The sequence below is a fragment of the Girardinichthys multiradiatus genome, chromosome 6, assembly GCF_021462225.1.
Source record: "Girardinichthys multiradiatus isolate DD_20200921_A chromosome 6, DD_fGirMul_XY1, whole genome shotgun sequence".
Lineage (NCBI taxonomy): Eukaryota > Metazoa > Chordata > Actinopteri > Cyprinodontiformes > Goodeidae > Girardinichthys > Girardinichthys multiradiatus.
Genome location: NC_061799.1, coordinates 22,641,392 through 22,666,207, shown reverse-complemented (window position 1 = coordinate 22,666,207; position 24,816 = coordinate 22,641,392). Strand labels below are relative to the sequence as shown.

General features: G+C 42.6%; 1 protein-coding gene across 1 annotated transcript in view; it reads left to right on the top strand.

Moving 5' to 3' along the window:
- Positions 1–24,497, top strand: part of ptch2 (patched 2) — a 29,534-nt gene extending 5,037 nt beyond the window's left edge. The window contains exons 3-23 of the mRNA XM_047368800.1: positions 5,430–5,619; positions 5,703–5,772; positions 5,873–5,964; positions 8,071–8,179; positions 8,434–8,520; positions 8,620–8,741; positions 9,658–9,805; positions 10,538–10,669; positions 10,759–10,914; positions 11,839–11,931; positions 12,023–12,148; positions 12,910–13,297; positions 13,396–13,920; positions 15,120–15,262; positions 15,353–15,533; positions 15,624–15,904; positions 17,675–17,812; positions 18,204–18,346; positions 21,379–21,784; positions 21,895–22,456; positions 22,555–24,497. Coding sequence (XP_047224756.1) covers positions 5,430–5,619; positions 5,703–5,772; positions 5,873–5,964; positions 8,071–8,179; positions 8,434–8,520; positions 8,620–8,741; positions 9,658–9,805; positions 10,538–10,669; positions 10,759–10,914; positions 11,839–11,931; positions 12,023–12,148; positions 12,910–13,297; positions 13,396–13,920; positions 15,120–15,262; positions 15,353–15,533; positions 15,624–15,904; positions 17,675–17,812; positions 18,204–18,346; positions 21,379–21,784; positions 21,895–22,456; positions 22,555–22,589 — 4,127 coding nt within the window. The 3' untranslated portion in view covers positions 22,590–24,497. The remainder of the gene's footprint in view (positions 1–5,429; positions 5,620–5,702; positions 5,773–5,872; positions 5,965–8,070; positions 8,180–8,433; positions 8,521–8,619; positions 8,742–9,657; positions 9,806–10,537; positions 10,670–10,758; positions 10,915–11,838; positions 11,932–12,022; positions 12,149–12,909; positions 13,298–13,395; positions 13,921–15,119; positions 15,263–15,352; positions 15,534–15,623; positions 15,905–17,674; positions 17,813–18,203; positions 18,347–21,378; positions 21,785–21,894; positions 22,457–22,554) is intronic.
- Positions 24,498–24,816: the final 319 nt, after the last annotated feature.

Genomic DNA, 24,816 nt, shown 5'->3' with positions numbered 1-24,816 from the left:
TGCTCAGGCTTTTCCTCTCTTTTAGCTGCTATTTTTTCTGACTCACTTAAACAAACATCAAGTGTGAGCCTGTCTTTCTTTATTTCCTAACAAAGTCCTGCTACACTGTTTGCTTTCTTTATCCTAAAGGTTTACCAGAATGTGGCACTTTCCTTTCTTACGTTGTTTAGATACTTGCTTTCTCTGCTTGTTATTCTTAATTTACAATGCCCTGTTAGAAAGGCTTGGTTGGAAAAGAGAAGGGGTGGAGGCAAAAAAAAAATGAAATGGGCTGCACGTAAAGAGGCGGTATTTACTCTGACATCAACTAAACTCATCTTTCTTGGTGAGGTTCGGGTGGGACATAACAGACATATACACAGACTCAAGCTGTCCAAATATGAATGCAGTGAGACAGGGCCCTGCAGCCGCGCCACATGTCCCATAAAATGTCAGCGTGGAAAGAGGGGGAGTTAAAGGCCTTATGTAGTCCGAATGGGTGTGAATGCACAGGCACCGAAGTGCTGGTTTAGCTCGATGTGAAATTAGAGGGGATATGAGGAGATCAAGAACTAGATTGATTAGAATCAAAAAGAAAGGGCTGGTTTAGAGAGAAACATCTGAGTTTACGCAAATGAGCGAATGCACACGTGGGCATTCCGGGAGTTTGGTGCTGTTTCTCTAAACAAACCTCGGAGCAGTGCGGCAGGTAAATGCTATAATTCATTGGAGTGCACACAGCGGCCCAGTTCAGACAGAGAAAGGGAGCTCTATGAGGCATTATTGGAGGTGAATAGTGCGCGGTGGTGCCCCAGCTAGATAAATAAACTCCCAGCGTTCAGGGCCCAGGACCTCACTGGTAGAGAGAACAAACAAGGCCAGAGTCAACCTGGGTCACTTCTAAATGTTTACTTCACCCCCTTTCTTCCATCCTTCAATTCAACACTACCTCATTCCATCCTCTTTCTCAGCAGTATCCCCCCCCCATTCACCATCACCAACACACATGCACACACACTCAACAGACAGACCAGGACCACCCCCTAACAAATAAACACACTCCGGACAGATATAGGCAGATGACAGACACATGTTCACCTACATTTATTTTGCTACAGCTGCTTTCTCAAGCTCAAAAACCAAAACTAATCATGTTCATTAGCTAGTCAAATGTTCACAGTGTTTAAAATATATAGGATGCACAATATTATTGCAATATTGTTCTTTGATTCTTGGATTTTATTCTTTGCGATGATGATATTGGGTGGGATTTACCTCCATTTTCCTCACTCTTCTCTTTCATTTCCATCTTCACAATATCCCTACCACTGTCTACAAGTGTTAGCATCCCTGTCACTAAAATCTAGATCAGGTTCCAGTTCAGTAGTAAATGAAAGTCCATCACAGCAACATTAAATGTTACCTGCATCATACAGCGTTAATGTACGGCTCTTAAAATGTAATTGCCTTACAAATTTAGCATGCTCTCAGACCCTTCGCAAAGAGAGTTTTGCACACTTGGATTTTACAATATTTTATATATTTTGCTGCTCAGAAAATGTAGTACTTTTTGTTTTTTGAGCCTAGTCATTAATATAACAACATGGTGTTCGATGGTCAAGACTTTGCAACACTGAATGCAATCTTCTTAGAAAGCAGGATTATAGAATCTTAATCTGTATACTGTGGCACCCCTTCCTTCTCTTTTTGCTGAAGAGCAACCTTTGTCTCTCATCTGCACGGTATAAAGCAACACCAGTCACCTTGGAGTTTACACCATTTGCATCTGTCCTTACTCCACTTAAGTATAAAAAGTAAAGAGAGAGGGCGATGGAGACAGAGACTGGACATTTTGTTAGTACTTGGGAAAGGGAGAAAAAAAAGAAATCCTTCTTGGGCTCAATAAATTCATTTCTCATCTGAATGAGACCAGCAACGTGGAAAAATTTTGCTTTTCAGACTGGGATGAATGTATGTTTCAACCACACATTAAGCAGTATTAGCGGTCAGTGGAGTGTCTAATGTGACTATTTTTCACAGTGGCCAACACTGGCCATGATTAGCATAATTAGCAGAGGCAAGCCTATACATATGGAAATGGAAAGGGCCTAAATGCCAGCCGTGGTGGAAATTTATGTGTGGTGGCTAACACCACTGACACATCTGAATAGAGTGTAAGTGAAACTGATTTTCCTGTTGTTTTGGCTGTTGATACAGTTTCTTCAGTATAGGTGTGAAAAGTGGAGCAGCAGAATTACATCAAGCAGAAATTAGAGATATTGTTTTCTCAATTTCATGGACCAAATATGCTTCTCCACTAAAGTAACAGTATACTTGATAACTCATAAACAGATACACTGTATTTCTATAGGTAAGACAGCAACACTTCGGCTCCTCTTTCTCACCCCCAAGTCTCACCCTCATACAGCCAGTTCCGGCATTGTTTTACAGGGCTGGCAAAGTTTTGGTCCAATTGAGGGAAAAAAGACATTTTTACATTCTGCTGTTTGTTGGGAAACATTTGAAAGAAATTGAAGGGTTGAATTACAAAGGGTCTGCATTCAGTGCAGAGCTGTACTGAAGGATTGTATAGGAGGAATAGCCCATCTGCTGGGAGGTGCCCTGGCTGGGGGAATGCCATGGTACATGGGTGTTCCTAGATCCACAGCCTGGATTCTGGTGGGTCCAGATATAGGAAAAAACACCTAAAGGGAGTGTTGGGATGTTGCATTTAAGACCAACCAACTGATTACTCGCTTTATATGAACACTAAAGAGAGTTTTATGTTAGTTTAAACTAACTTTTTCTCAATGTTTCTTTGTTTCAGAGACTCCATCTCTTGTTGACACGCTTTATAAATGAGGCAAAAAACCAACTACGTAGCAAGTGAAAGCATACATGTCACTTTAAGCCTTCTTCGTTTTGGGTCTTCCTCCATAGCAGCGTGGGGGCTTTCAGGGGCCCCCTAATCCAGCTAATCTACCACACTTAAGTTAGAAGGTGGCCCGATCTGACCTGGCAAGGTCTGGAACTGGAACGAGTCCTTTAAGACGCCACGAAGAAAATAACAGAATCAACAGTATATAAAGGGTGTCCTGGCATCATCTTAGGTGTGGAAAGCCACAGTGATTTAGGGATTTCTTGATGTTTGGCTATTAGGATGAAGGGTCAGGTAGAGAGGGAATGACCAAGGTACATCCAGACATCTGCACAAAACTCTGCATTTGTCAACAAAAGACAGTGAAACCTTGTTTGCGTCTGTTGTGAGATTTTCTTTAACTCTTCAATTTCCGAATATCAGAATTACTGTAAAAGCATCTTTGGTGGTGAAACTGGTAAACAAGTACATGTTGCACCGAACATGCTGGCCTAAAATTTATAAGGCTCTTAAAAAAACACCAAAAACCCAAAGAATATTTCTTTATATATGGTCTTATAATTTTGTTCTGTTTTGATTAACAAAGACAAAATGTCATAGTTCTGTGTTGTAAATGTGAGAAAATAACTTCTCACGTGTTTCCACACTCAAAGGAACTTTCTTCCCAGGGTTAGAACATTTCTGGGAGCTGTCTCTTTAAGGCTGTTAGAAACAGAGGCTGAGGGGAGAGGGAGAGTAGGGGGTAGACTGAAAAAGAGTGAGAAAGAGACAGGGAACTTTGGAAAGAGAGAAAGGGGGAGAAAGGATGAGAGAAATGAGAAAAGGTAAAAAAAAAAAAAAGAAGAAGAAGAAGAAGAGCTGAGCTGAGCTGAGCTGAGCTGATTCAAGCAGTAACGAGAAGGGTCTTTGTGACGCTCTGCAGAGTTTGGGTGTTTTGGGGCCAGACCTGGGGCTGAGGAGCGAAAGCGAGAAGGAGAGCAGCGAAGAGGACCAGCCGCCTGGGTGGTCCAGATGGGAGGAACGAGACACAAATAGCTATAATTTACTTCAGGAGGCCTGTAATTACAGAGCCAGAGTCTCTCCAAGCCACCCAGTTCCTGTTGGGATCAAAACCCCGCGTTGCAGAGGTTAACATATGAAACGTCAAAAAAGGTTTTAACAGATGTCAGAGAGATGTCCGCAAACGGAAAAGCTTCCATTTAGTTGTAGCCATTTTTGATTGGGAAGCTGTGTGGGGATGGAATACGAGTGGAGTCAAATTGTAGATTTGCGCCCAGTGGAATATTTATTTTAAATACAGGTAGATGACAGTGTAACTCATTTGCAATGTAGGAATACATTTAAAACTTTTACAAGTTGGATTTGTCCAATTTTGAGAAAATCTCACCTAATCCAAACAAGCCATAATCCAAACAGGTTGATTGGATGTCTTGAAAGCAAAGCCTAGAAATATTGGACTTGTGTCTCCAAGGCCCAGAAATCCTAACCTGATCTCACACTTTAGCGGCGTACGCTGCTAGTTTGTTTTTTCTTTTCTCTCCATCAATTATAGCAGCCTGCTCTGGGCTGGGGGAGGTGCAGCGAACATGTGGGGAAAAAAAGATACGAAAACTAGACAGATGGAAAGATATAGCAAAGCAGTTTGGGTTAAAAGGTGAAGGGATATAGATGCTCAAAAACAGGGTAAAGCCATAACTGAGCGAGGCGCAGTAGTAATGAGTAAGAGAGTGAAAAAAATTCAATTTGAGACGGTGATAGCCCTTCGCCTCCTCGTCCCCATTTTTCCTCTCTCCCCCGCCTCCCCTCCTTGTGTTTTTCTCTCCGGGGTTGTCATGTAGTGGGACAGCAAGAGGGGCAGACAGGCTCTCTGTGATCCAGCGCGGCATGTTTCATGTCCACTTGGCACAGGCGCAGATCCCCCCGGCTGGCAAACTCTTTTCAGGGCAACCTCCTGTAATTAAGGGGCTGGGGTCTACCACACAGCATAGCATAGCTCTACTTTTCTTCTCTAAAAATTTTTTTCTGCTTCTGACTGTTTTCTGCTCATCACAGCCTCTTTTTTTCTTAAATGTGTTCAAATGTCTTTATCTTCTGGTGTACCTTTGTAGTCTTTTGTGTTTTGGTCTTCTCTCTACATAAGAAAAGTGTATTTTCATGTAAACAGTCTTGAATTTTAACAAGAAAAGCTAGCCATGCTTCCATAATGATGTTGTTCCTACTGGTTCAGAATGTTTGAGTCCCTATCTGCAGCTACGAGAGCTACAGTAGAAGGTTTTTTTGGGCATCAGAAGCCTGGTTTTACAAAGTAACAGGGCACATCTGTTTTGCAGAAGGAATCAATGAGGAGCCGTATTAGTCATTTCTCTTGGCTAGACGCTGCCTTGTGTGAAGTGCCTTCAAAACCAACACTGGTGAAGGCCAAGGGCGTTGGTCAATACATATATATGCATGTGTGCGTGTGTTCTTCTGTGTGTGCGTACTGTATAAAAAAACTGCAATAGGGTGCAAATGTGAGCTTTTTTTGATCTATGTGAAGAATAGCTACAATGGTTTTTCTTTCTTTGCTTTCTAGCTGGCAGCCGGGTGAGCACAGAGCTTCGCTACACCAGGGAGAAGCAGGGAGAAGAGTCAGTATTTACCTCGCAGATGCTCATCCAGACCCCCAAAGAAGAGGGCACTAATATTCTAACACAGGAGGCTTTGCTGGTTCACATGGAGGCGGCGCTGTCTGCCAGCAAGGTGCAGGTGTCGCTGTTTGGAAAGTGAGTGGAGGGTTTTCTTGCATTTACATGCATCTGTAATAAGAAAGGCAAACTGAACATTAATTATTTTTGGTCACTTATAGATCATGGGATCTCAATAAGATATGCTACAAATCCGGAGTTCCTATTATAGAAAATGTCATGATTGAAAGGGTAAGTTGAAAATTAGCCTATGCTTTATTTCTTTCAAGCACACGTTTCTTACTGATACATAGTTTAACTTGTTTTTTCCCTCCTTATTTCCTGATCCCAGATGATTGACAAGCTTTTCCCATGTATGATAATCACCCCATTGGACTGTTTCTGGGAAGGGGCCAAACTACAAGGAGGTTCTGCCTATTTACCGTAAGTTCTGGAATATCTGACCTAACATAAACCTTCCTTATAACACATGATAGAAGGCTCCATCTGATCCAACAAGAGGTCCACAACTTGCAGGATGGAGACATACAGTTGGGCTTTGAATAGTCTGTCAGTGGGTGCTATGACTGACAGCAGTGGGCAGTAATAGAGTTCTTTTAGGATCTAGAGAGGGAATGGAGTAGGACAGGAGGGAGAGGGGTGTTCTGACAGAGAAATTCAAAGAGAGAAAGGTTAGGGAGGGATGCAGGAGAGGGAGAGGAGATGGCTGGACCGGCAACTGGGTGGTGGGTTGGTAGTGCGGAGGGCGGGGAGGCGGTGGCATTGGTGGTGGCGGTGGCAGGGGAGCCCTTTGGGTCAGACAATGGTAAGCATTCTTTCAGTTTACGAGTGAGTGTCCATCAGGCCAGGGGCCCCAGAGGAGGAGGGAGGTGGGGGTGGCGATGGTGGTGGTGGAGGGGTTGCTTTGTCAGCTCACGGCTAACACTCGGCATTCTCATGGTAATGCCCCGGGCTCCCAGCTCCCAAGTTGTCCAACAAATAAAATGGGCAGTATTCAAACCTCAAGTCCCCCGAGATGGACGGAGAGAGGCTACAAGACAGTTAACAGTGGAGTCTGGGCGTATTCGCAGATTCAAATTTTTTTTTTCGAGCCCTTTTTCTTTTTTGAGGAACAAAGTTCTCTTGAGAAATAGAGTCGCTGAAAGGGATCTCTCTCTTTTTCTTTCTTCTCTTTTTTTGTCGTCAGGAGTGATATTTCAATTGAGTGTGTACTTTAGAAAAGGAATGTTTAGATCGCAACAGATGTTTCTACGCAAAGAAATATTTTGTTTATGCATCCGTCTGAGCTGACAGCGCCATGTTGCATGACAAGCCAGCGCGTACAGAAACAAACACAAAGTTTCCCATCCTTAGCATCCCCTAGTTGGCTTGTGTGATTGCACAAGAGTGGGAGAAGTGGGGTCTTTGATGATTCACACGTCATCCAAGCATTCCTGTAATCCACCGAATGTTTGCGACATCTGTTGTTGTTTATTAAGTGCTTTTATTACTTGTGTTCTATGAAGAGCTGAAGAAAATTGGGAATGGTCACGGTTGACTTTTTATATAGATATGTTTAAAATATATATATATAAAAAAAAGAGAGCACTAGAGGGGAGAAAGGCGAAAATCAGAGGGAGACAGACTGGGCAAGAGGGTGACGAAGAATGTGCAAAACAAGAGAAGGGCAAAAAAACTTTAGAGAAGGAAAAAGCAGCAACATATGAAAAAACAAAAGGACCCAGGCCTGGTTCAGTCAAGCAAAAACTAGCTGATAAAGAAGTGTCTTTGCAACCAGCAGCAAAATGGGAGTCTGGTATGTGGGAATAGGAGAGGACCCCTGTTCAGGAGCCATTGAAGGGAGATTGAATCTTGAACCAAAGTACATTATGAATTATTAAATTTCTATCATTCCAAATTACAGAACAAAGGCGCAAAAACGAGCCAGCAATAAAGGATCATTTCTGGAGACCTAAATAGTTCTAGAAATTGGACCAAAAGCAGTAAATGCAATTTTAGTCCTTATATAATTTTAAGTAGCAGGAATAAAATAAACTATTTAGTTAGTTTTAATGTTTTCAATAAAACTTTGCAAATTGAATAAACAATTAAATGAAAGATATTCACAAATACTCTGTCGTCCAAACGGTTGCTCATCATTTAATCTATTTTTCCTCTCCCTCCCCATTTTCTTCCTTATCAAGATGTTTGGGAGGCAGGGGTAATTGTTACGACTCAGTGCAGGCCACTGAGGAATGAAAGTGAGCAGGCAGCCACCATTCCTTTTTTTCCCGGGCATTGTGGCAGCGTGAAACAGGATAATAAACGCTATTTTATCCTGTATCTGCAGCTCGCCTCCTGCGTGGCCTCCAAGCAGCAGAAGAGCAAAAGCAGAGACCAGATTAGGCGTTTTCCTGCTCGCAATAAAGATTAGCGACTAAGCAGTGGAGATTAGATCCGATAGTTTAGAATTTCTTCTCTAAGTTAGGATTTTATGATTAAAGCGGTTTGGATTGTTGACCATTAAAAGTACTTTTTTTGGCTTTGCAGGGGCATGCCAGATATCCAGTGGATGAATTTAGATCCTGTCAAGCTGATGGAAGAACTGGGCCAGTACACGTCCCTGGAAGGTTTTAAAGAGATGCTGGACAAAGCCCAGGTAAGACACTGAAACACACCCGAATGTACTGAAAGGAAGACTTGCTTTGTTTACTTATAAACTGTGGCAGTATTCGACATAGGCAATGTGGCTCACTGCTAGGGTAAAATATCTTCATAGGTGTAACAAGGAGCCAAATTTTTTTCTTTTTGCAATAACATCACAAAATCAGAAAGTCACACTGGGAACAAATAATACAAGAACATAGATACTCCGTCAAACAAAAAGGCTCTTATAACACTTTTTTTCTTCAGGTGAGTCACGCCTACATGGACAGACCATGCCTCGACCCGTCAGACACCGACTGTCCCCTCAGTGCTCCCAATAAGGAACAGGAAGAGGTGGGTTCATGCTTAAAAAGTCCAGCTGTAGATGTTATATACTAGGTTGTAGTAGCATAGCATCACTTTTCTAAAACCTATAATTTTCTGCCTTTTCAGACTCCGGACATTGCTGGGCGTCTCCAGGGTGGATGCCACGGCTTCAGTCAGAAGTTCATGCACTGGCAGGAGGAGCTCATTCTGGGAGGGCGGGTCAAAAGCAGCCAGGATACTCTACTAAGGTGTGTACATTTGCAAGGAAAAAAAGAATACGCATCAGATTGGAGTTTAACCCATATAAACATTGCAGACTAATGTCAGAATGCCTCATATCAAGAAAAATCAGGTTCTTAAACAAACTCAATCTTTAATAGGCTGGTTAACGAGTTAAAGATGATTGACAACCAAATAAAGCCACGAGGCTTAGTACACCTTTTTGTATGAACAAAGTATAGAATAAGCAGATAAACATATTGGCTAGTGGTTGGTCCAAGTCTATTAGTTTCCAAAGTAGGGCCCACTATATGTTGAAATGTTTTATCTCTGCTTAGTGTAGAATTAATCAGTTGCTGTTTTATCAAACTATTTGATCATTTGATCGGGCGCAAATAAACCTTTAGTATAGCACTGATAGGAAGCTCCGACGTAGCAATATAAATATAAATAGCAATGGCTAACAAGTTGTATTGTCTCAGTGCTTACAAATCATTTGTATTTTGTGTGTCAGCCTGTTACTGTTTCGTTTTTTTACTGAGTACCCAGAATGCTGCCAAACAAACAGATAATGGGGGCTTCTTCAATGCCAATTTAGCCAAAAGTTGTTGGCCAGCTCAAATCTTTTATTAGCCGCCTTGGCAGCAACTTGAATAACTTCTTCCTGTCTTACCCCAAGCATCCAAAGACAGGCCTTCTAGGATTGGAGCCTCTACACAATAAAACAAACTAGACAGCACCAATGTATAGTTGTTGAAATAGACAGCAGGTAATCAATGGTAGAAGATAGAGCAACATCTTCCTGCACGTGTGGCTATGATTACCCTCGTTGTTTGTCTTTCAAGATGGCCTGTGGGTTACTTTAAGTGACGTCATTCCAAAGCACGGTAGAGTGAGATGGATGATGCTCAACACCCAGGTAATCCATTGTTCTGTTTTCTGCAGTGCGGAGGCTCTCCAAACTATGTTCCTGTTGATGAGTCCCAAGCAGCTCTATGAACACTTCAAAGACGACTACGAGATCCACGACATCAACTGGAACGAGGAAAAGGCCACCGCCATCCTTGAGTCCTGGCAGAGGAAGTTTGTGGAGGTGTGAACGCTCTACCATTTTATGCCATACATTCGTTACAACCTTTAATTTAAACTTAATATGTGTTTTACTCATTTACCTCTTTCTGTGTAGCTTTGTTTTCCTTGTACACACACATGCACACACACTCTGACTGCAGTATTCAAATTCCATCAGTCTTCAGCTCCCTTTTGAGTGAATCGCAGGGCAGAACAGGGCAGTGGGCTTCTGTGCATATGTGTGTGTGGCAGGGCAATCATCTCTCTCTGTCAGAGCCCTAGTCATAGGAACAAGCTGTTGCTATGATAGCCGACACCGACCACTGAGAGGGTGGGTGGGGGGCTGGGGGGGATAAACTTCAAATGTAAACTGACCGAGACACAAGACCTCCTCCTCGAAGCATTAAATAAGAGGACCAGATCTGTTTGAGACAGCGAATGATGACTTCATGCATGCAGGTACATTTTCAGAAAGTTTCGGTTCATGCGTGGCATGGTGTATGCAATGAGCGGCCATCTGCACCATGTGATACCATCCTTTTCACCTTTGACCTCATAACCTCTGGCATCTGTGGTCATTACTCCTCAGTTGTCATACTTATGCGGACACACACACAAGCTGCCACATGTAAAAACAGATTAATGCTCACATTCAGACACATTTCAAAAAGATAGATGGGTCTTTTTTCTTCTCACATTTTTCTTTACTTGCATTCTGCAAAGCATGTTTTGACAACTAGTTATTTTTTTGCAGGTCGTCCACCAGAGTATTCCTGGTAATTCCAGTCAGTCCATCCACGCCTTCTCCACAACCACCCTCAATGACATCATGAAGTCGTTCTCTGACGTCAGTGTCATCAGGGTGGCTGGAGGATACTTGCTCATGGTGATTACCTAATCAAATCTGAGGTTTTTAATGAATATAGAAGTTTAAGCAAGAAGATGTGGTGTTTACTGAGCATTTCTTCTACCTAGTTGGCCTACGCCTGTGTGACGATGCTCAGGTGGGACTGTGCCAAGTCGCAGGGGGCTGTTGGACTGGCAGGGGTGATGCTAGTAGCCCTGTCGGTGGCAGCAGGACTGGGTCTCTGCTCCCTACTTGGCCTCTCCTTCAATGCTGCAACTACGCAGGTACAACACAGAGGAACTACAGAGCAGTGATTCCCAACCTGTGTGTGCATGTGTGGGGGGACTTTTATTGAATCAAACGCCGCTCGTACACATACATGTGCTTTTTCGCGAGCGTATAAATGTATCAAGAATACTAGGAAATAACAAACATCACTACCATGTATTTGTTTTGTTCACACTGAAACAAACGTGCATAAACTGGAGGAAAACACCACATTGGCAGCAGCAAGGTGGGGTACAAAGTCTGGGGTGGTTGAGGGGGTCATTTGGAAATCTTTTCACACAGGTTGGAATCATCTTTCAAACACAGTCAGATGACGTAAAGGCCTTAAAATACCAATGACAGGTTGCCAGTAAATTTTGCATCATGCTTTGGGAAACTAATGCATTGATTCGGTAATTAAGTCTCATTTACTGAAAAAAGCTTGATATGAAAATAAAAAGTGTTATACTCGTAGAATACAAATATGTCATCTGTAATTAACTATCCTTGGGTTAAATCAGAGTAAAGAAAAAAGGCCAGTAGGATTATTAGAAAAGAAGTTTTAGACTATAAAAGGACAAGCTGTGTTAAGCACGTCTATGTCTACATACACGTCTGATAGCCAGACCAAGGTATTAAACGATTAGAGTGGCTGTTAATGTTTTAGAAAAGTACATTTTTGGATTATTTAACCAAAGGAGAAATTATAAATTGTCAAGATTTTTGTCGCAATCAATGCATGAATCCTCAGCATTTTTTATTGGTGGCCAAAGGGCGGCTCTGAGAAAAGAAGTTTAGGAACCACTAGTTTAGAGGACAATTTGGTCTTAAAAATATGTGTGGGGGTTCTGCCTTTGATTTAATGCCCAGAATTTGATGTTAACTTTGTTCAAATGTTCATTCTGACCCTTTGCCCTCCATTGATGCGTTTCCCATCCCAGGTGCTTCCCTTCCTGGCGCTAGGGATTGGTGTGGATGACATGTTTCTGTTGGCTCACTCCTTCACAGAGACAGGAAGTAATATCCCCTTTAAGGTACTTTTAAATATGTCCTCCACACAGCTCTCCTCTCCTACGCTCTCCTTTTTTTTTTCTTCAGTCTCTGTGTTTTTGTTTTTGCGTAAAGGAGCGAACAGGAGACTGCTTGCGTCGCACCGGCACCAGCGTGGCTCTGACTTCCATAAACAACATGATCGCGTTCTTCATGGCTGCCCTGGTGCCCATCCCGGCCTTGCGAGCATTCTCTCTACAGGTAGGTTTTTTTTTATTCCACCATCACGCGAATGCACTAAGACATAAATGCGGCGAGTGTACAATTGCGCACCGTGAAGCCCAAAGCTCCTTTGCAAATGAAAGAGAAAACTTAAAAGACGTGACACTTATTCATGGCAAAGAAAGCATTTGTTCCTGGTTTTATTGCCCCTGCACCTAGAGGGCCTGGATTTTTTTTTCTGTGGATACATGTCTTTGCACGTGTGTATAATGTGAAATATTCAGAGCATAGAGAGCAGTGAACAGACTTAAAAAAGCAGACAGAGAGAGGAGGGAGTAGTGGATCAGTATATCACTGGCCCGTCAAAGCGGCTTTCTCTGATCTGTGACTAACTGTGGGTGGTCTGAGACACACAAGCGCACAGATAAACGGACAAGCAAAAATGTGCTCACACTCGAAACCACATAGTAGAATGTCAGCTCCAGGGTCTGAGTTGAGTGGGGGGTGGCGGTGGAAGCACTGGTGACAGGAGATGGTTTTGCTCAGACTCGCAACATATATGTGCTCTCTTCTTCTTTTTTCTTTTCTTGTAAGTCGTTCTTTCTCTCGTTGCTCTGTCTTTTTAACTTCCTCCTGACTTGTTGATTCAGAACAGGGATTTACTTAATTTACTGGGCTGTGCTCTCAGATCTTAAAAAAAAAGTTTTGACTTTCTCCTGCTGGGCTTATACATCTGTAATTTTGCACTCTTCTCACTTTGTTTTTCGTCTTTTTCTCCGTGCATCTTTCTCTCTCCCCAGGCGGCCATTGTGGTTGTATTTAATTTCGCCATGGTGCTGCTCATCTTCCCTGCCATCCTCAGCTTGGACCTCCACAGGCGTGAGGACAAGCGTTTGGACATTCTCTGCTGCCTGTACAGCCCCTGTGCCAATCGCGTCATTCACCTCTCGGCACAGGAGCTTTCGGAAGCCGGCGAGCAGTCTCACACGCCTGGGGCGGGCACGACTCATGCACACCAGTATACTGCCGGACCGACAATCACCACCAGCACCCAGATCACCACAACAGTGCAGGCATTTACACAGTGTGATGCAGCAGGCCAGCATATTGTCACAATTCTGCCACCGACTTCACAGATCTCCACAAGCTCTCCCTCCATCATTGTCTGCCCCACTACACAGACTCACGGTAAATGAGGCCTCTGGAAGAATGATATAGGAAAGGACTTGTATTTATTATTTAAAAAAACCTAACACTTGCTTTCTAAATGTTATTCCTTCTCCTAGCTGTCTCACCTTCTCCAACCACCACCTCTGTGCCAGACCCTTACGGCTCCCAGCTCTTCACTCCAACCTCCAGCTCCACGCGGGACCTCCTAGCCCAGGTGGAAGACTCCAAATCGGGGAAGAAATGCGTCCCACTCCCCTTCCTTCACTGGAACCTGTCCATCTTCGCCCGGGAAAAGTACGCCCCCCTGCTCTTGAAGCCCAAGAGCAAAGTTGCAGTGGTGGTCCTCTTCCTGGGGCTGCTGAGCCTTAGCCTATACGGGACCACTATGGTCCACGATGGCCTCTATCTGACCGACATCGTGCCCCGCGACACCAAGGAATACGACTTTATCGACGCACAGTTCAAGTACTTCTCCTTCTACAACATGTACCTGGTGACCATGGATGGGTTCGACTACGCCCAGTCTCAAAGGCTGCTGGTTCAGCTGCACAATGCTTTCAACTCTGTCAGATATGTGGTCAGAGATAGCGACAACAAGCTGCCCCGCATGTGGTTGCACTATTTCCAGGACTGGCTGAAAGGTAAAAACCTCAGAGAAACAGTATTTGCATAAACTTTCTCCAACCTCCTGAAGGTTTCTTTGAACAAAACAACATTATTTTCTTGTAGTCAAGTTTATTTTAGAAATGCAACATTTTATGGTCCATTTCCTATCACCAGTATTTAGTATAAAGCTTCTGACCTGCTGTTATCAATTCTTGTCGATTCAGATTTCCTTTAAAGAACTATATAGCATAAGAAGATTTAAGAACAGCATTCAGAGGCATATTTCTAGTCTTTCTGCTGTGAGGGTTCTTTATTTTTTATATAAGGAGCACAGGTAATGTCACACCACATGAGTGAGAGAAAGGTTTCTGTAAAATAGGGTTTTAATAGTATTTTAAGGCAAAAAAATGACATTATTTAGCATGTTGTACTAGCGATTAGCACGCTTAGTGCTGCTGGCATTAATGTGTGCAAGCTCTCAACAAATCCAACAGGTTGAAAGCTTAATTTATGAAACAGAGCATCTTTGCTGTACTTGTTTAGTCTTCCTCTTTTCTCAGTCTCGCTCACTCTCTCTCAGCATGAATGATTCGTAGACATGTCTCTGCATGTCATTAAAAATTAACCGTGTTTTTGAAATTGGTGAGATATCTCTTCCTTTTTTTATACACCTCACTGGTGCTGAAAACAAACAAGTGTGATTCTTTACTCAGCAACAGCATCCACACCGAAGTGTGTATTCAGCACAAGGTGTTAGCACTTAGGTATTGTGTATTCCAGCTCAAAATCAACCAATTCTGTGCATGTCCAGTTTTTCTTTTACTAAAGACAGCATGCAGTGAGCAGTGGGTGTGGGGTTGAGAATGTGGAAAGGGTGAGCGAAAGTTCAGTCATGCTATCCAACTCTCCCCTCCACCTGGGCTCAGAGGTGGTGTATTCGATAGGTTGAGGTCATGGGTTATCTTTTCATGCGTGTGTATATATGTGTGGTGTAGATGTCCTTTGGTTATAATGTGTCAAAGGCCCAGTCAAGAGGAAGTAATAGTTAACAGGTCAATCAGGGCCAACTGTGTGGGGGATAAAAGGAAACATGATATTTCACATTTTGAACGTCACCTCATACGAAGACAGACATCTGGAAAAACTTTATATTTTAAGTTTATAGGAATCCAGGCATTTCCAGGTAATATCCACAATAATTCTTCCTCTTTGTGTGTTTTTACCTCACACATAGGTCTTCAGGCTGCTTTTGATGCTGACTGGCAGGCTGGCCGGATTACAGCTGACAGCTATAGGAACGGCACAGAAGATGGAGCTCTGGCGTACAAGCTGCTCATCCAGACAGGCTCCAAGAAAGAGCCTTTCAACCGCAGCCAGGTATCTCAAAACAGATAACCAGATGTCATGGTTGTAGTTTAGTCTGTGGCTCAGGGTAAACTAAATGCATTGATCTTCATTCTCCTTTAGCTGACCTCTCGCCGGCTGGTGGATGCCGAGGGTTTGATCCCCCCAGAGGTGTTTTACATTTACCTGACCGTGTGGGTTAGTAACGATCCTCTGGGCTATGCCGCATCCCAGGCCAACTTCTACCCTCACCCCAGAGAGTGGATTCATGACAAGTATGACACCACAGGAGAAAATCTGCGCAGTACGTGTTTCATTTCAAACAAATAAGTTTCTATACTTGAAATACCTGCCAGTACAGACAACAATATAATATTTTCCTCTGATCATTCAGTCCCATCAGCGGAGCCTCTGGAGTTTGCCCAGTTTCCCTTCTACCTGAACGGCCTTCGGCAGGCGAGTGACTTTGTGGAGGCCATCGAGAGCGTGCGTGCCATTTGTGATGAGTTCAGCCGCAAGGGCGTGCTCAACTACCCTAACGGACACCCCTTCCTGTTCTGGGAGCAGTACATCGGCCTCCGTCACTGGTTCTTGCTGTCGATTAGTGTTGTGCTGGCCTGTACCTTCCTGGTCTGTGCCATTCTCCTGCTTAACCCCTGGACTGCTGGCATCATTGTAAGTCTACCATCCTGCTACCCTCCTATTTGCCTCATCCTTCCATTGCTCATCTATTCTGTCATTTCCCATTTCTGTCCTAAAGATCATTAGTGTCTTCCTTACTCCAATCTTGATTTTTCTTTCTATTCACTCCTCAGCAAAGCTCACCAACACTGTCTAGGGGCCCTTGTTTTCCTCTGCAGAGGGCCACGCTCAAACAGACCAAGACATTGTCATTCTAGCATAGACAGCCTTTTCCCTCCTTAAGCCTTTACCTCCAGCTCACTTGCTGTTTTTGTCAAAGGGAGAAGAACAGATCAGTCCAGTTGTGACCTTGGCCTGCTCATGTCATCCATCAGAATATATGTATATATGTGTGTGTGTGTGTTTGTGTTCTTGTACTTGTTGCTGAGTGAGAACCATTTTTTGTATTTGTATCGCAAAGTGAGGACATTTTGACAAAGTGAGGACATTTTCCTGGTTCTCACTTTTTCAAATTCCGTTCTTAGGACAGGGGTTAGATTTAGGACTAGGGTATGAATTGAGTTATTGTTAGGGATAGGGTTCAAGGAATCAAGGAAATGAATTGAAGTCAATGGAAGTAACTGAAAAGTCCTCATAAAGATAGTAAAACACGGATGTGTGTGTGTGTGTGTGTGTGTGATTCAGTGAGAAGGAAACTATCTGACTGCACAAACTGAAAGATCCCCATTACACACACACACACACACACACATATATAAGTAACATTTTGATGTCCTCTGCAGGACAACCGCTAAGCTAGTGTCAGTGGTTAACTTTATTTTAACAGCACTACTTCAGCAGCACTGATTGAGGCAGCAAAAAAGAGCTGCATGTAAGGATGGTGCCAGAGGGCCACAATTCCCCTCCGCCTGTATGTGGTTGAGCAATAAAGCTGCTTTTATCATTTTCAGTGTAACTGCGCCCCAACTCAAGACCCACGCTTGGATCAAACGCTCTAAACTAAAGATTTATGTGGAACACATAGTAACCATATTTTTTAGATATACGTCTCTCCTTTGTCTCCCTTTTCATATAGAGATGCACCAATCAGAATTTTGTGTCCGATATCTGGTTTCTCTGGTTTTCGTAACGCTTTGACTTTTTGTTTTTTTCTAGTTTCTGTCGTGGGTGATTAGTAACTCTTTATATTAGGAGCAGAGGTGATCTCAAACTGGGTGTGTGACAGAGGAGTAATGCATCTTTTGATTTCATATTGAAACACCTCACAGATACTGAAATTAGCTAACTTTAAGTCTTCATCATATAGTTACAACTTCACATCCAAGACTTGTGTGGTTAGTGTAAACTGGTAGCACTTAGTGTAGTGTTTTCAATAATCGTAAAAGATTAGATTTTTATCATTTCCAAATTATAAATCGTCTAATTCTGTTCACTAGCTGAATTCTTGGTGAATCTCTAATATTAATGTTTTTAAATTGTGGTTTATAATTTCAGCAAACTTTTACTGTTGCTCATCTGTTGCTTTAGATCTACCTGGTAATGGCATAGTACTGTCAATCATTTTGTCCACCTCAGGAAAAATGGGACACTGCAACAGTGAGGATGGGAAATTTGACCCAATGTGATTAAGATCACAGGGTGACCACATTGTACTATGAGTGTGCAAAAACCCAGTCACTATTAAATGACAAACTCCCTGATAATGATGTCTTTCAGGTCTGTTTTTTTGGCTGTACTGTTGGCACACTTTTCTTTTTTCCACACCTGAGCTGTGACATTTTTTTGTGTGTCTGTGTGTTTCAGGTGTTTATTTTGGCCATGATGACTGTGGAGTTGTTTGGCATCATGGGCCTAATTGGCATCAAGCTCAGTGCCATTCCTGTGGTCATCCTGATTGCATCGGTGGGCATCGGCGTGGAGTTTACGGTTCACATAGCCCTGGTAAGTTGTTAAACTGGAACAGCAACACTTGTGGATTAACAGTTAAACATCTGCTTCACTTGAAACCTGCATGAGTGATGGAAAAAAATACTCAAAACTAGAACTTTAATTTGTTCTTCACAAAGCCAAAATCTGTTCAAAGCAGAGACTCCTGTAGTTTTATTTGTTAAATAGAAAGTAATGAAGGTGAAATGTTTGTGATTAAGGATTTATTATGGCTTCTTCCTTCATGCTGGCAAACTTGCATTGTAGCACTGTGTGCTGCCTCATAGTAAAGTGCAGTAATCCAGCAGATCCGCAGCCTGCCAAGTTTTGCCACAAACACGTTTTGTGTGATTGGAAAGATTTCCAACTTATCCCTCTTCCCCACCTTTCCCTTTTTTTGCCACAGGGCTTCCTGACAGCAATTGGCAACAGGAACAAGCGTTCAGCGGTGGCCCTGGAACATATGTTTGCCCCAGTGGTCGACGGTGCAATCTCCACGTTGCTGGGTGTTCTTATGCTGGCAGGATCAGAGTTTGACTTCATCATGAGGTGAGATTTGTGTTTGTGTTTCCTCTAATTTGGATGCAAAGGGAAGCCTTCTTGGGGGGCTCAGGGCTTGATGCAGGTGGAAGTGTTATTCGTCTATTTCTGCACACATACATGTAACTACTACGCAGCTGGTTCTGTCACTCCAGGGGCACGTACACACACACACACACACATACACATCTCCAACTTCAGAATGCAACAAATGGGGAAAACATCAGTGGTGTGTAGCAGCTGCTTGTAAACACTGAAGCTTTCTGCTGCCCACTGGGTGCTGTCTCTCTCTGACTCCCTCGATCTGTGTCTCTTTCGCACACACTCGGGGAATCTGTAAAAATTCCTATCATCCATTTGGCATTCTTTCCCTTCCGTGTCGGATCCCATAATAAAAAGTGGAGCTAAATTTGAACTGGTTAGCCAGTCAGATGGTGTGCAGCCCACCAACAAAGAGCATTCCTTCCTGTCTATCTCCGTCTGCCTTCTGAGTGCATGTGCGTGTCCTCCGAGTGAAGTGTAAATCTCGTGCATGTGCGTCGTAATGCGCACATTCGTTTTTTTCTAGCACTTCATGGGCTAAGTGGAAAAAAAAGGCGAATAGCTCCATGTTTTTCAGCAGAACGTGGTCTCGGCCCAAACCCCAAACCACAACCTTGAGCTCACAGACTGCAACGGGCCTTCATGACATAAAAAAGCACAGTTTTTCTGAAGAAACTCATACAGAAGCAGAAAGTGAGGCAGGGAGTGGAAGGAGGAGGGAGGATGGCTGACTTGCACAGATATGTGGTTCTTAAGGGTGGGTCAAAGATAGTAAAGGGATCCTCCACATAGATTCAGAACTGAACTTAAGTAAATTCAAATGTACTTTAAAAAGAATACAGAAAGCACTAGAAATTGTTTGCCATGCAACATATGGTCAGAAGATGGGAAGGGGCAAGGCAGAGGGGCAGAGGCTCTGTTGGTGGTCTTGTTTAGCTGAAGTTGGGCAAACGGGGTGAGCCAAAGCAGGCTAGCTGGGGAGCAGCATAAACACGCTGCTGTAAACATCTTCTGGCCTTAATATGTACTGAATAAACAAACAAGCCCTGTTCAACTCTGTCTTTTTTACAAAGAGTGACACATGTACCTTCATATATCTACATGCATGACTCTCAAGCCCTGACCAGAACTGAAAAAGATTAGAGCCACTGTAAACTACAAAATTCCTGACATTGAGAAGTTGCTGATGGGGGTTCCACAGTTGTCTCTTTTGTCTGTGAATAAAGTAAAAAGTGAAAAGCAATAATGGCATGATTAAGACTTCAGTGGTCTAATGGGATTTTGCTTTGATTTGAGTTTTTACCTTCATTTTTTTTTTATCTTTCCTGAAAAGACGACCTTTAAGAAGCGTCGTTCCTTAACAACTCCACAGCTTATCTTCGTTATTTTGCCAACTTCATCATATTTGTTGTGCTTATTTCTTTCACCTCTTAAAGTCTGGTTTGCAGACTTAAAGCATCTGTCTCTCTCCCTTTGGGTTTTCTGTTAGTGTTTAAGTGGAGTCCTCTCTAATTTGCTCGGGGGTGCTCTTTCTTGTGGCGTGCCTCCACCCCCGGCCTCCCCGGAGCTCCGTCGAGATACACGCACACATGCGCAAAACAGGCACGCATACAGTGGGAGTTGCAACAGAGCAGAGCGAGAGAAAGTTGTGCCGCAGCAGCACAAGAGGCATCAAAGCATGTTTAAGCTGAGTGGGGAGTCAGATTAGCCTCTCCCCCAACCTCTTTGATACACAAACATTAGGTTTTCCCAGCCTTTCTTCCCCAAGCTTCCTCATGTATAGCATGTTTCTGTGTGTGTTTAAATCACGGGCACACCTGTGTTTGGGTGTCTTTAACTTTATGGTCTTGCTCCTTTTGTGGATCATAAAAGGAAAAACTGAACTGCTTAGATTAATAAACTGATTTATTTGTGATTTTAAATTTCCCTTAAATTATGTAGAAGTACTAAAAGTTTGTCTAACAGTGAGTCAGGGTGTACACTGGCAAAAAAGTTTAAATGCTGATAAGGCAAAGAAAGTTGGGTTATAGTCTGGAAATAAAGGACTTTAATTATGTTTGAGCAACAGGGTGTGATCTGGCTGATGCAAACACAAGGAGGAGGGAAGAATGATAGATCTGTTCAGTCCAGGAATGGCTGTGCATCATCTACATGAACAATTAATTATTGTTTTAAGTCACTCTTACTCAGACACGATCCAATCAGCTATTTGTGGCCAATTTCTGATGTCCAGTCTTTGGAAAGGTTTGACACGCTTGCTGCCGATTTTGGCATCTTCATAAAACAGTCAGCTTGTGAGAAGTACACAATATCAGAAGATACTATGATCAATTAATATGTACTTTTATTAGGACCAGATGTAACATCAAACATTTGTGAAAGACTAGTCCATGTAAAAAAAAAGTTTTGCTATTTTTTAAAACAAAGACAAAACAATTAGAGATGTTACATTATAAACTGCCTTTAGCATCTTATGTTAGCCTGGTTAGCATTACAACACCACCAGTCTTTGTGTTTATATTCTAGAGAATGTGAATCCATACCTTTATTCTGGGATTTCCAAAGGGCTGCCGACATTTGTAAATCCAGCATGTTCCATGACAAACAAAAGTTGAAAGCGTAAAAGGAAACAAAGAAAACAAAGCAACTGTACTGTAACATGTTGAGTTTTCCTGTTATCTTAAGTCTTGATCTTCCTCTCTCGCTCTCCTGCAGCCTGAATGAACCGCAGACGGGTCTTAACATATGGAAAATAAGTTTACATTAACATAGCTTCCTAGATCCCTTTGTTTCATCTGACCTTATTTTTAAAAACCTTCCTGATACTGAAAACAGCTCATTTTGATCCTTGTGAAAATTGTTTTGTAAAAGTGACCCGGTAGCTCTTATATATGATGTGCTCTGGGATTTCTTGACTGATCAGCGCCATTCAAGCTAAAAATTGTCTAATGTCTTCTTTTTTTAACCTAAGTAACTCTCTGTATCTATTCATCTTGCAGGTATTTTTTTGCCGTGCTTGCCATTCTGACTGTGTTGGGGATGCTGAATGGCTTAGTTCTCCTCCCAGTCCTCCTCTCCATGATGGGCCCTCCAGCTGAAGTCACCCCGGTCGACAACGCTAGCTGCATGCCGACACCTTCCCCCGAGCCCCCGCTGCCTCCTCCAATGGCCCACCACGGATACTTCACGGGCCTCAACCACCCACGCTCATCCCGGCCACAAGCATTTTCTGAGTCGTCAGATTCTGAATATTACTCTGAGTTGACGACGACATCTGGGATCGGGGAGGAGGATTATAAGTACTGTGACAGGAGCGCGTACCAAGCGTCGCACACTGCAGCTCCATCTGCAACGTCTCATATACTGGTGGAAGCCAGCAAGAATCCAAGCTTCCCCAAACTGACGGTAAGCACTATGACCACATAGGTCTGCAAAGATATACATGTAACATGTAACTCCACTTAAATATTGCATTTTTACCCATGTGTAACATATAAATGTTGTGTTTGTAATAGGTGCTGAAGCCGTTTAGAGAAAACGCAGCAGGTGGGAGGGTTGAACCAATATGTGAATCCACCCACAATATGCAATCACCTCCCCAGGTGACGTGCTGGGATGGAAACAAGCAGGAGCAGCAGAGTGACCTTCAGAGACTGCAGGCTCAGTCAGCTCACGGCTTACCCAGCGACAAAGCTAATTTTCCTGGGAGGACTTATCAAAGTGGCCCCAGGCTGCAGAACAGCAGAGGGCCTCTGCCAAACAGGACTAAAGGGCAGAGCTATGGTCACAGCAACTCTTCCCTGCCAACGCAACAAGGCCCCACTGGGGGCCCTGTTACCATGGTCACGGCCACGGCCTCTGTCACAGTGGCCGTGCATCCGACCCTACCGGGGGCCACCTATCAAGGCTACATGCATGAAGGTTTTGACATGGACAGCGAGTTGGACTGTTTTGAAGCTGCTAAAAGGACTTGTGGTGACAAAGCAAAATATTCTTCATGCAACAGAGACTCTCTAGAGCTCCAAGACTTGGAGGCAACACGGGTCCAGACAGAATATCAACTAGGCAAGTCACAAGGTGAGCTAAGTTTCGCTGCTGACTTTGCCACCTACCACCAGGGAGTTAGAATTGAGAGCTTTATTGGCTAACCCTTTCCTGTTTTCTGTGTGCTGCAGGTGGGCTGAGGATCCAAGCATCCAAAGACTGCTAAAGACTCAATCACTGTGGCCCTCTCACTTTGAGTCTCTGGATCCCAGAGCACCTTCACCTTTTACTGTGTCTCGAACTCTAAACTGTACATAGACTTCACATAAAAAATGAGAGAATTCTCGTCAAGGCCACGAAAAAAAGAACTGTTTTAAGAGTTAAATAAATCTATAATTATATATATTTTAATACTAAAAAAGAGGGACGCTATTTAAAAGAGTACTGTATAACTTGGGTATTCTCTCATGTAAGATGTACAAGATTATTTTCACATGGGGTTGTGGATTTGTTTTCCATCCCACTGTGTATGGAATGACATGTTCTATATGTTTTCACAAAAAATTGAGATTTTTTAGGGTATTAGAGTATTGAACATACATGGTCAGTGTTTTAATTCTATTTGTATTATTATTATTATTATTTTTCTTTTTGCTGCTACACTTTGAATTTGTTTTCAGGCAGTTTGCCTTAAAAAGTGCAGTCCACCCTTAACCCACCCCTCTCCTCTTATTTCATGGTATTATACTATGAAATCCTTCATCATACACAATCTGTTGGGTCCACGTTCTCTGCCGCAAGTTGCGGAGAATTACACAGCAGATACTCTTTTCCTAACAGCAGTAACCATTGTGCCTTCAGTGTGTGTCCCCTTTCTCATTATCCCAGCAATTAAAGGTCAGTATTAGGTTCTCCTTTTAGGCTTTTAACTTTGTTTTGAATTATTCAGCCATCATACTGGAAAGCAACGCTCCTAATTTTGACTTGGTTTCAACATCCTCTGCAGTTCTAATCTACTTGAAGGTGCTCAGATAACTTATGTTTATTTCTTTAGCAGTTTTGTAAGCTCATGTATGGGATTGGGGGGGTTGTTTTAGTCACTTTGTCGAAAAAGTGTTGTTCACCTTATTGTTTTATGTCAAAAAGGGAATTTTGAAATGCAAAGAGAAATATCTTATCTGAATATTTCCCCTTTTCAAGTGGTTACAGTGTCATGTTGCTGTGACTCTCAAACGATTTAGTCAATCTTGGTGCCTGAACTCGCTTTGACTCACTTTCTAGTAGTTTGTTTTTTCCCCCTAAAACAGAGAACAAAGCTTCAGTCGTTCAGTATTGGTCTCGTCACTGCCAGGTTAAACTGCAGGGATAAACATGCAGATCTATTGTTTTTGTCATGTTTCAAGTGGCAGCTTTTTCCGTTTTCTTGCCTTTTGTAAATATGACAGATGAGTCATTTAGCTACTTCAGTTGGGAAATCATGGAGCAAAAGCAAGCAAAACACCATTTTCCAGTTCAAGCAGACCACGTTAGATGCTGTTTAGGGAGGGCTAGGGGGTAGGGGGTGGGGGTCTCCTGCATTGGTTTGTAGTTTGTTTCAAGAAAGATGTTAATGTCATGTCATATAAATTATTTATATTAAAATTTTTATTTTTGTAGTTTGTACAGATGTTAGTATCTAGACTGAAGTTCTATTTTTAAAGAGTAAATATATATTATATATAAATATATCTATTTGTTCCTGAGGTTTTGTTTTATTGTTTTGTTTGTATTTTGGGGATGGGGAGGGGATGACAATACATTTGTGTGTGTGTGTGTGTGTGTGTGTGTGTGTGTGTGTGTGTGTGTGTGTGTGTGTGTGTGTGCGTGTGTGTGTGTGCGTGTGTGTGTGTGGTGTGGAGCAAAGGTGGCAATTGGAGGACCATGAAGGAGAAGGTGTGTAGGAAAAGTGACACCATGTTTTAAGGTTTCCTCTTGGCCCTTTTTTCTTCATTGTCATTTCTTTTAAGATGTTCTTGTCCACGTCTGAAACACTGTGATTTCTGAAAACTATGCTCAAGAAAACCCATATGTGACCATTATGTTCCCTCACCTGCTATAGAAATTAAACTAACAAAATAAATTGTATGAAAAACTGCTTTCTTGTGATGTTTCCCCCTTTTTCTTTTCTTGCCTGTTCTTTGTGATTCTGCAAAGACATCATAGGTCAGTGCTGTTATCACATGCTGTTCAAACTCTCTGTGTTTGCTCGGTAAATGTACTCATTCAGCTGTCCCAGCCTTTGTCAAGGTGCATTGTTTAGGGACTCTAACAAAAGGTTTGATGGTAGCATGTTGATATTTTATGACTTAAAATCTAACTTTTACCTGGCTTTCAATTATCTCAACAATCACAAGCACAACTATATTTATTCTAATCTCATTATAAATGCACATTATGAAAGACAGAAATGTGTT